Source organism: Stigmatopora argus, chromosome 6 (assembly GCF_051989625.1).
Source record: "Stigmatopora argus isolate UIUO_Sarg chromosome 6, RoL_Sarg_1.0, whole genome shotgun sequence".
NCBI lineage: Eukaryota > Metazoa > Chordata > Actinopteri > Syngnathiformes > Syngnathidae > Stigmatopora > Stigmatopora argus.
In genome coordinates, this window is record NC_135392.1 from 13,317,635 (window position 1) to 13,329,119 (window position 11,485).

The 11,485-nt window shown below is 40.1% G+C and overlaps 3 protein-coding genes and 1 long non-coding RNA gene across 6 annotated transcripts in view; 1 reads left to right on the forward strand and 3 right to left on the reverse strand.

The window, feature by feature from the left end:
- Positions 1 to 3,158, forward strand: part of LOC144076352 (uncharacterized) — a 138,366-nt gene extending 135,208 nt beyond the window's left edge. For 2 of the 3 annotated variants that reach the window (XR_013300798.1, XR_013300800.1), the window contains 6 exons: positions 196 to 337; positions 525 to 614; positions 2,159 to 2,239; positions 2,322 to 2,429; positions 2,734 to 2,804; positions 3,090 to 3,158. The gene's annotated coding sequence lies outside the window, so the exon portion shown is untranslated. Of the gene's footprint in view, positions 1 to 195; positions 338 to 524; positions 615 to 2,158; positions 2,240 to 2,321; positions 2,673 to 2,733; positions 2,805 to 3,089 lie in introns of all 3 variants that reach the window. The other variant, XR_013300799.1, reaches the window with a different exon arrangement.
- Positions 3,159 to 3,253: 95 nt separating this feature from the next.
- Positions 3,254 to 5,595, reverse strand: LOC144076355 (uncharacterized). The gene is made up of 5 exons (XR_013300801.1): positions 3,972 to 5,595; positions 3,815 to 3,887; positions 3,657 to 3,725; positions 3,424 to 3,520; positions 3,254 to 3,336 (listed from the first exon to the last, which is right to left on the reverse strand). It is a non-coding gene; the product is annotated as an uncharacterized LOC144076355 (long non-coding RNA).
- Positions 5,596 to 6,253: 658 nt separating this feature from the next.
- On the reverse strand, positions 6,254 to 8,602 carry snrpc (small nuclear ribonucleoprotein polypeptide C). The gene is made up of 6 exons (XM_077603008.1): positions 8,502 to 8,602; positions 7,912 to 7,954; positions 7,725 to 7,833; positions 7,578 to 7,637; positions 7,106 to 7,210; positions 6,254 to 6,790 (listed from the first exon to the last, which is right to left on the reverse strand). Exons 1-6 carry the CDS (start codon positions 8,507 to 8,509, stop codon positions 6,672 to 6,674), a joined length of 444 nt encoding a protein of 147 aa, XP_077459134.1. The 5' UTR covers positions 8,510 to 8,602; the 3' UTR covers positions 6,254 to 6,671.
- A 247-nt stretch (positions 8,603 to 8,849) lies between these two features.
- Positions 8,850 to 11,411, reverse strand: LOC144075479 (dynein regulatory complex subunit 2-like). The gene has a single exon (XM_077602535.1). It carries the CDS (start codon positions 10,577 to 10,579, stop codon positions 9,236 to 9,238), a length of 1,344 nt encoding a protein of 447 aa, XP_077458661.1. The 5' UTR covers positions 10,580 to 11,411; the 3' UTR covers positions 8,850 to 9,235.
- Between the last annotated feature and the right edge of the window lie 74 nt (positions 11,412 to 11,485).

The following is an 11,485-nucleotide window of genomic DNA, read 5'->3' on the forward strand; positions in this document are numbered from 1 at the left end:
GGTCATTATTGATGCTTTTTATGTGTCACAGCTGTAGCTGCAGTAAAGGTTTTATAACCATAAAATAGTTATTGAGGGTTGGGTAAATTCAGACGTAGAAACTTTGAAAGTATAGATGTGAAATGCACGACCCGTCACTGACCAATACACGTTATTATGAAAACAATCTATGTTTTGTGTCTCTATTTTTAATAGGCGTGGCCTAGATCAGAGTTCGAATCGCCGTCGTCATTTTTCAAAATGGCGGATGAGCCTGGAGGACAGCAGAGCAACTCAGAAGTGACGATTGCCGAAGAAAGACCTGATAAACTTCTTACAGGACAATGCTGTGCAGTCGGTATGTTGTCTTTTGGAGATTTCGAAGCTTCAGTTCTCATTTTAAGAGTGTTTTTGACGCGAGCATTCTTCCAGGCGTGGTGTAGCCCTAGCGTGGTTGCAGACAGAAAAATGTTTGCAAACAAATTGGCTACATTGCGTTACCTCGAGCTCTATATGATTAAAAAGCAACCATTCCATTGTTTCAGTTCCTCAACGAGCAGACTGCTGGTAAACATCAAGAATGTGGCCAAAAAGGAGCAGCTTGTCGACGCCATGACGAGCTGTTTGTCAGCAAAGTGAGTTTATTTATTTTATTTATTTTTTGGTTTCACTATTTTCTCTATCCGTGTAGTAATTAATTATTGGCATTCAGTATTCACGGCTTTGCTCAATTAGCTTGTTTTTTTATTGACACGATCAAATTTTGAATGAAAACACTAAGTGGCTTGGTGTTGATTTTTAATAGCAACAACCTGTGTGGATAACTCACACCCACATAAGTACAAGGAATAAACAGTACACTAATAGAATATATACCTTTACCCTGGGCTTGTTTTCCCTTCACTTTCGTAAAGGAAGACCTCAGGGCTAGAACCTTTTATAATAATAATAATAATAATAATAATAATAATAATAATAATCGGACATAGGCCCTGTCGTCATTATCAACAACACAAAAAGCCTACTTGTCATCACACCCAGAAACTGCGTGTGACGAAATTGTGGTGCTTCTCCATAAGCTGCGTTTACTCGGCAAAAGACCTAAATAAGTGCAAGTTACAGACTTGTAATTTGGCATTCTGCTGTTATGGATACAGGTCGCTTACCTCTCACTGTCTTTCACTTACCTTACCTTCAGTCAGCTAGTAGGAGGCAGATCACCACCCAAACATCTTTTCATATTACCGCAGAAGGGAATGTGTGTTATGTTACCGCAGTTTAGATTTCTGATGGATGTGGGGAAAAAAATGTCCTTAAGCCTATTTGTCCGTGCTTTGTGGAACCTATAGCGTCTGCCAGTGCGCCACCATCTTTTTAATAAATTTTTAAAAAATAAATATCCCCGAAAGTCATTATTGCTTCAGTTTTTCTCTTCTTACACTGAGGAAAAATGGTTATTTTCTCATTTTTAAACTAGAGTCATAAAGAAGGGAATGTGTATTATGTTACCGCAGTTTAGAAACTGAGACATTCATTCAACAACAGCGCAGGGGTCATTTATGACTCTAGTTTAAAAATGAGAAAATAACCATTTTTCCTCAGTGTAAGAAGAGAAAAACTGAAGCAATAATGACTTTCGGGGATATTTATTTTTTAAAAATTTATTAAAAAGATGGTGGCGCACTGGCAGACGCTATAGGTTCCACAAAGCACGGACAAATAGGCTTAAGGACATTTTTTTCCCCACATCCATCAGAAATCTAAACTGCGGTAACATAACACACATTCCCTTCTGCGGTAATATGAAAAGATGTTTGGGTGGTGATCTGCCTCCTACTAGCTGACTGAAGGTAAGGTAAGTGAAAGACAGTGAGAGGTAAGCGACCTGTATCCATAACAGCAGAATGCCAAATTACAAGTCCGTAACTTGCACTTATTTAGGTCTTTTGCCGAGTAAACGCAGCTTATGGAGAAGCACCACAATTTTGTCACACGCAGTTCCTGGGTGTGATGACAAGTAGGCTTTTTGTGTTGTTGATAATGACGACAGGGCCTATGTCCGATTTATTATTATCTGAAATGATTGACTGAAAAACTCATCCAGGATGAAATTGTGGGTCATTTCTGCATCAAAATGCTTAGATAAGCAATTTCATAATCATGCTGTGGTGTTTTGTAGATGTTTAAAGCCACGGAGACGGTGGAAGCTGTCAAAATCGACAAGAAGACTAAAGAAGCCAAGGCAGAAGTTGTGGATGAGGTAGGACCTGTGTCTCAGGTTATTTATTATTTTCATGTAATGTGTACTTAACCTACTCATTTTGTATCTTGCTTCTCTTCAGGGTCCACCAAGTTTACCAAATCGATGCCAAAGAAAGGTGACAAGACAAACTTCCCCAAAATGGCTGACATGGTGAACTATTGGTCTACGGGGACATTGGAGGACACAGGTCAGTCTTTGACACAACATCCCCTCGGTCTCCAACTCTGGTCTTCGAGGGCCCCTATCCAGTATGTTTTCCATATTTCTCACCACATCTCAATCAAATGATCAACGCATCAGCAAGCAATTTGATTTGTGTTGATGAAGGAAGACATGGAAAAAGACTGGATAGGGGCCCTTCAGTACTAGAGTTAAAGACCTGGGTCATTTTTGAGTCTCTACTGCAGACAAAAAGAAAAAGCATCCCAGGGTATGTCTAATAATTCCATTTTTAACAATCTTGTGGCATTAATGTTGCTTGCCTTTTGCAGTGAGGTGGAATCTGCTGACTGAGCAAAGATGAGAACAGGAGCTCTGTGAAGTTATGAGAAAACCATCCCTGGTAAGTATCCTTTTAATAGAAATTACCTAAGTAGTTAGGTAGTGATTTTTTTTTACTTATTGTTGGACATGGTGTAAATGTACATTCATTTTACAAGACAGCATACTGGATATGGTGAACATTGAACCAGTTCAACCTTCTAAATTACAGACTGAGTGAACATTTTGCATGTGCACATACCAAGATGGGATGAGATTTAAAAATAAACCAAGCGGCACCACTCCACTTTCAACTAAATGCTTACGCCGACGAAAGCGTTCCCTTGACTTTTTCTTTCTCTTCCAGAATTCCAACGCCAAGGAGGATTCTTTTTGTCCATTTCCCGAGGGATAGGTGCTGGAGGGCCTACCTGAAAAGTCACATTTTTGTGTTGAAAAATAAATGTTCTTGAATTATATACATGCATATTCTTCATTTACCTAGCTATATTATGCAAGTAACATAAGTTAAAAAAATATTAACAGGAAAACACAAACTTGCATTTAGAAGTTGGCATCACAAATGTTGATTGGTGCACCTCTTCTATCTCCACCTGAAGACATAAAATAAACAGTTTAGTTTACTAACAATTTTTTACACCCTTTAAAAATTGCCAAAGAATTGCTGCTCTGATATGTACCTTTAAGCCAATATTGAATGAAGTTTCTAATCTTTAAAAATAAGATTCGTCTGGCCTCTCACTTTGCCAGCACATGTCAGAGAGCTGTGGCCTTTACCTATAAGGGGGGGAGTAAATCACAATTTATGTTCAGTGAAACCTCACCATGGCAATATAAGATGTATCAAATTACACATTATTGAGTTACACAAGATTATAATAATATTTTAAGATTGTTTAATTTGAATGAATACCTGGATATTCTCCAAAGTGCAGAGTTCACATGATGCATCATCTTCAAGTGGGTGATGTGCTTCACAGTCCTAATGTGTGCAACAACAAAAAGCAAGTTATCATATATAGAGACTGGAAATCCAATAGATAGGCTTAGTTGTTTTTTAACTAGTTTTACCTTGATATGCTCCTGTAACCTCAAAGGTGTGGGCATGCAGGAAGGGCTGCATCTTGACGCTAAACAGGGAAAACTTGCAACAACAAAAAAAGAAAAGGTTATCTTATATACATCAATAGCTAGGCTTGAGTGTTGTTTTTTTTTAAACTAGTTTTACCTTAATCTGGCCCAGTCTCCTGTAATCTCATGGATGTTCTGGACATGCAGGAAGAGCTGCACCTTGAGGCTAAACAGGGAAAACTTGATTTAACCAAGCTATTTGATAGTTGTCAAACTACTACAGGAACAAGAAATGTAATAAACGATCAAGATAAAGAATGAAAATAAATTAGTGAGCGCTCTGCTATTTTCCCTTTTCCAGACAAGGCAATTCAATATATAGACTGACGTTAACAGCGAGGAGAAAGTTGGCTTAACATTTTTTGCATAAATGATTTTTTTTGTGAAAACGGAACAATTACAAATTGGAAACGGGTGTTTAGCACTCGCAGTGAAAACTACCATTAAATACAACTCACCAGGAACTATAAATCGGGCCTCTGGATGTCATTTTTGAGTGAGCCTTTACCAAGAAAACTGTCCGTTGATGTCTCGGCTTTCTTTGATTAAATTAAAAAGACACGACTACACGACTCAATAATGGAGAGAAAACAGACAACATACTTTTTAAGTCAAATGGGAAGCATCGGCGTGACGCTAATGCTAACTAGTCACATACGGCACATAGCCGGTGGGGAAAAGGAGCCCAAATTTAAATTGTCGGCAGTGTGTTCAACCTGGCATTAAACTAACAGACTTGTTGGCATTTTTGGCTCAATTGATTCCTAAAAAATCTACCAGTAGTGTGATAAAAATCCACTTAGGCGAGTAAATTGCTCTACGCTTTACCTCGTCGTGCTAGTAGTCCGACAGCATAGGAAACGCTGGTCGGAAGAAAGATAATGCGCATGTGCCTAATTTACACAGCTGCGTTGCCAATAGGTGTCACCACGCCCATATTGTCCCACCATATTGAATGTGGAAAAGATGGTGGCTTGCTTACCGCGCTCCACGAGGTGGTTTGTCCTCCCAATTCAATGTCCATGTTTTGAAGATGACGCAATTTTTGTGGTCTTGCTGCTATAAAACAGTATGTGTATACTACAATGAAACTCTAATGCATCTTTAAACTCAAAGAGGGATGCTATAGTAACTATAGCATCCCTCTTTGAATAAATGAACTATAGTAGTTTATTCATTCATTTTCTGAATCGCTTTTTCCTAACTAGACTCGCCTACTTACCTCGTCGGCGTGCTAGTCGGCCATCAGCAAGCAGGCTGTTCGAAAGGACGAGAAACTGCGCATGTGCAAAATTTACGCAGCTGGCTTGACAATATGCGTAACCTCACCCATATTGTGTCGCCATATTGAATGTGGAAAAGATGGTGGCTTGCTTACCGCGCTCCATGAGGTGGTTTGTCCTCCCAACTCAATGTCTGTTTTGAAGATGACGTGGATAATTGTCATTTTAGTGGTCTTGATGCTATAAAACAGAATTGTCAGTACACTAATTTCACCAAATATTGAGTAACATTTTTACTTAGTATTTTACATCAACTCACCTTCATTCCAGGCCATCTGACTCCATTAAAAGTTTAACATTTGAAGCGCAAAGAATGCCAAATACTACTTAGTATGAAAAAACACTTGGGAGGCCCTGATGGTCCATCACTGATAAAACTGTTGCTTTAACCAATGGCTTTTCATTTTTATTAAATGACCATGTATAGTAAGGCTTTTAAAAAATGAAATACCTTTTTTACAAATTAAATGACCATGTATAATAAGGCTTTTTCTTTAAAAAAAGACTGTTAGTAAGGCCTTTTCCTTAAAAATTGACCATGTTTAGTAAGCCTTTTTATACTATGCCATATTGCCGTCTTTCACATGGTAAGCAGGCGCTCTACTATTTGAGCTAATCAACCACCCACCTCCCTACTATGCCATCTAAAGGCCATCTATTTTTCTGTTTCAGATGAAAGGTGATAACTTGGAGGGTGCAGGCATCGAATCAACTACCTTTCACATGGTAAGCGGGCGGGCACTCTACTAAATGAGCTCATTTTGGGGGGAGAAAAAGCCTACTATACAGTCATTCTTTGCTTGTAAGGAAAAATAAGCCTCGCTATACACGGTCATTTTTAAGAAATAAAAGCCTACATGGTCTTTTTTATGCAAAACAAATCCTTACTATACATGGTCAAATCAAAGCCTTATTTGTTTAAAAAATGACCATGTATTGTAAGGCTCTTTTGCATAAAAAGAAATGACCGAGTATAGTAAGGCTTTTAGCATAGGAAAAGACCATGTATACTAAGGCCTTTATTTGTTAAAAAAAAATACCATGTATAGTAAGGCTTTTTTTTTAAGATTAGTCGCAAAAACACAAGTCGGTCAGGTAAGATATCAATTGACCACTTTAATTTTCAAAGCAGTAAATATAAAAAGCAAAATAATCATAACATAAGTCCAATGTTCTAATAGGTGTAGCTGCAGAGTGAGGAAACATGCCTGATAGGTGTCTTCATTCAAGGTTGTGCTTCTGTTACTAATGATCATTATTCCTTGGTTGCCATTGGTGGCGACAGACATGCAATCCACTTTAACTAGGAGGGCTCACTCGCCAACAGGCGTCCCAGTCAAGATGGATTGGGCGTCTATCACCGTCAATTGTAAGAGTCAAGAAGGAATAAAAACACAACAGAATACAGACAAAGGTTGAAAAATGGAAAACAGAAGGTGGTGTTATCACACTCTGCGGCTTCACCTTGTGGCAACAATGCTCAACAGCGGCAGCAAAAATCCACAACACTGCTCTTATCTGTCTGGTCTCATCATTCCTGGCCTGACTGGCATCATCATGGGTCGAGGATGACGCATCATGTGAGGTGGTCCGGGCATCATCTGCATGGGCGCTCCCATCGGTGGCCGCATTCCTGTTTGTGCACACGACGGGAAATTTCAGAGTTATACAGTCTGTATGTAATTGTGAGCCATAACCATATTGTCGTGTATTTTCCAAATATTTTAGACTTAAAAGTACAGAACCCAAAGTCATACATAAGACACTGAATTATATAAAGCTAATGTCAATTTGTGAGGAAAAATAAATGTTTTAACGTAGACTTAAAAATATGGTCTTGTTGTTGTTGTTTTGTGCTTTATGTAAATAGAGCAGGTTGCTCTAAATTGACCTCCCTGAATAAAAAATTTCAAAAAATGCAACTCGAATGAAACTGAAGGGGTCATACCAGGTCCACCGGGCATCATTCCGTGAGGTGGGGGTCCCATCATAGGCATCATGGGAGGCCCGGGCATGGGCGGTGTGGGCAGCATGCCTGGACGTGGTGGACCACCTGTGTCCAAGCAAGATAAATAAGTGAGACTTTTCATTCCAAACGAATGTGGCCACAAACACTCGTGTTGATAGTCAAGTAATCCATAATTATATTTGTGATCAGGCAAGAAAAAATATTAATTTTAAATCATTTTAACTGTAAAAGTGGATTGGAATAAAGTTAGGAAATTGTGTCATTATTTTCCAAAGTAAAAAAAAAAACCAGTTGGTGTCATATTCACAATTCGATCAATTAAATAAATGTTTCATTCCAATGAGAGTAGAATACTTGTTTTCTTCATTTTTGTTTACATTTAAAATATGCAAGTATGACTCGATTAATATTATAATTAATTAGAGGTGACAGCAACATCGTGGTGTCTTACCAGGAGGGGGTCCACCGGCGAATGGCGTGGGGGGTATTTTGCCTTGTTGAAAAGCAGCCGCTGTTGGGAAGCAGAAAAAGTTATTCATTTTTTTTTAATACAAAGATCCTCGACACAAATGGAATCTTGCAGGCCCAATTCCCTTACTGGTTTTGTCGATCAAGCTCTGAGCTTGCTCTTCCATCCATTTTTGGTAGTAATCTTTCACATTTTCTTTATGTTTTCTCCCGCTGCAGTGTGTCTTCCTCACCGATGGCTGAAAAAACAGAAATGGTGTATTTAACAGATGAGCAAAATGCATAGATTTTTATGGAAGGCAAGATGTTTAGCTTACCGAATCATGTGTCAGATAGGTGTCACAGTAGTCACAGTAAAACCTGTGAAATAACATTACAAAGGATAATTACTCTTTAACCCAATAGTGCTGAAATTATGCCAATTATTGTATGATGATAGGCAGTTAAAGTTTTTTTCTATTTACTCTTTAACTATAGTGTACGTTTTATTAATTTTGACGAGAGGTGCCAGTCTGAACGGAGTAATTTGGGCTTTTTTGCATTCAGGTTGTCTGTAACCATAAAGGATACGGCGCTCTGGTCCCGTCTACGTACAAATTAAAAATCGAACATGTATTCCAAAAATCTTTAATATCTGATCACACTACGATGAAGGAAACAAATTATGCACGCGTTAATCGATTCCTATAAGATAAAGCATAGCGTGGAAATCCAATGCCTTTGGAACAAGCTATATTCCAGAAACTAGACGGCGCCGAAACGAAGCTCGAATTTTCAAAAGGGAACCCTTTGATTCATTTTATCATATGCAAGACTTTACCTTTACTAGTGATAAATATTAATGCCGGTTTCTAGAGAGATCGGAGTAATATTATTAAGCATTAGCCCCCAAAGAACGTTGACTTACTTCGGCATGTTTCAATGAAGATTGGATCCAAATGCGCCAGCTGTTTCGAAAAAAGGTTCCCACTAGAAACGGGTTCTTGCCACATAAAGTTCCTAGTGGAAAGCAGCGGCAACAAAGTGATGCTTTACATCTAGAGAAAATAAGTTTTATTTGAAAATACAAATCCTTTCACGCATATATAACGATTCTTGATTTTTCCAAATTGTTACAAAAATTATATATTATAAATTTGCGTGCGTGTTTGGCTATCGCTACGGACATTCATTGTTTCCATTTCTGCCACTAAAGGTCGCTCTCACAACACAAACAAATCGCTCAACCACTGCAGAAAACGAAGAACATTTGCGATTAGGAAGAAAATAAAAGGTTTATTACAAAACTTTGGACGAATTAAGTGCCTATATATTTTAAATGTAAAAATAAAGGGCAGTTGCTCAAATATTTAAGTATACAAACAGTGAATTTCTTAGACATTTGATAATGGACCAATGAATAAACACAAAAACGATGTGATGTCAGTTATACCCACAAACATACACACTAAAATATGGGTATTAATGGCATAACGAGAGGGACATGGTATGAAAATGAAATATGTTCCATTAGAATTTACAGGGAAAAAATAGTTGTGTTATGGTAACATAACAAATGTAACAGCGTTAGTTCCTAACACAAAAGGATTGGATGTCTATTGCCAACAATGACAGCCAATGAGTTAATGCTCCCGAACATTTTCACTTATTGAGCGTGAGTAATTTGAGAGCCCGCACTCCCTCGACAACGGAGTGCCTTTGTATGGGGGCGTTCTCGTCCATAAAAGGGGCCATATTGACCCGCAGGGGATTGTGGGGTCCCTTGTGCGTGTCCGGGTTGACGGTCTTTGCTTCGAAGCGTTGTTGCTTGAGCAGCTGCAACTGTTGATTCTCCAGTTGCAGATGCTCACAGCGCAGCTTCAGGAGATCTCCGTGTAGCTGTGCGTTGTTGTAGCGCTTCCTCAACTCGGGGAAGTCGTACATGGGTGACGGTTCCGCCAGCTGCGTTTCGGAATCTGGGGCGAGTTTTTCGGCAAACCCCAGCTCCTCTTTCTGCATTGCCTCTAAATGGCAACACATCTCCGCCACCTTCAGCAGCCGGGCGCCCTTAGCAATGATCAACTTGAGGCCGTTGGCAGCGGCATTGCTGTTTACACTTGCCTTTTTGATCATGACCTTGATTGGGACGCGGTTTTCAGCCATTTGGTTGAGGAGCATGAGGATCTTTGCCTTGGAGTCGTTTCTCGCCTCGGTCAGCTTAGCCAACATGTCACAGTTAGTTTTCTCGATGTTCCCCAGACGAGACTGCGTCTCGAGGATGGTGTTGTAGAGAGCCACACTCTTCTTTGCAGTGGTCAGCGAAACATATTTTTTGTCTTCCATGCCCTCCACTTTCTCCATATCATAGTAGTAGCGATTGTCGGCTTTCTGGTTCTTCAGGACCTTCACGTTCAGATCCAAAAAGCACTCCTCTACCTCAAAGGCTTTTATTTTCTCGTACACCGAGTGGGCCACTATGGGCTCGCTGTACAGCATGTGGATAGTCGCCAAGGCCTGCTGGTGGTGACGCTCCAGATGGAGCAGGGTCTCCTCGAAACCAATGCGCGACTGCAGGAAATGGGTAGCCATTTTTTGGCTCAGCACTTCCAACTTTTTGGAAAAGAGGTCCTCGCCCAGGTCCCACTGCTCCTGTAGAAACTTAAGACGCTTTTTTTGGATGTCGCACAGACGCTCCACGTGCTCGTGGTGCACCCGCCACGACTGCGCCGAGAGGCGCTCCATCTTCTGTAAGCTGCATGTGAAGCCTTCCACGGCCATGTTCAGGTTCGGGTCCCGCCGGTCAAAGGTACGCCGAAGCGCCGTGAGCTCCTCCTTGATCTGCTCGCAGCGGTTGGAGCGCTGGGCCAGGCGATGGGTGTCATTCAGCTTGACGACGTTGACGGCCGCGTAGTCATCTTCCTTCTTCAGCTTTTCCCTCATGATCTTTGGGCGCAGGAGGGGGTCATCCCCTACGCGTTTGCCCTTTTTACCTTTCTTTTTGGGCATCTTGATTTCCTCACGTGTCCTAAGAATTTGAACCAAGCGTGAAAATGCACTGCAAAAACACAACGATTTTGGATTTGACTAAAAATAGGGGCGTGAAGATGACATCACTGATTAGTGCGATGCAATAGAGGCACAGGTGATATGTCATTGTCTTAATTAAACATGTGTTCACCTTGCTGATCAAATTCTAAAGGTAAAATAGAGACGTTTTGCGATTATTGGCAGGTACATCATATGAAAATGGCTTTGCATGATCACTTCAAAGTTTGGTCATCAGACAATTAAAGAACAGCAGCAGATTTCAAAGCTTTTGCAATGTGTAAATTCTCTCAAATTGGTCCAGATGATTTTCTTATTGTCTGTTGCCGTCTGATTATGTCATTTATTTGTAAAGCACCATACTACAGACTCATTCAATGACTACTGCATCAAAGTAGCTCAACTGCTTCTGTGACAGGTAGCGATTGCTCAGCAGCTGCAGGAAGTATGTCGTCTCCTTTATCATTTTTGTGGTTGGGATGTTTTCCTAAATCTTATTCAGAGGAATTTGAAGGTCTCCACAAATGGACGTATGGATGATGAAGAAAGACGTTATTTCTAGGCTTTTTCATCCTGCTCCTTTTCTTCAGTTCCGCCTTTAGCGTGTCAGAATTTGGCCTTATTTCAAAGTTTGTTGTAGAATGAAACGACAAGGCAATGAGCGAGAAGTGTCAGTTTCAGAACTTGATACACCTTGTCTTAGAAATATAAGGTATAGATTACAGCTAACTCTCCCTCCATACCTGCCATTTGCCCAACGCAGAAGGCAACAATTAGCCATTAAGAGACTTCAGTAGTGTTGTGTAACCACTCAAGGAGGAATTAAAAGTCAAACACGCAATAGGGGAAACGGCGAGCAATAGAAAA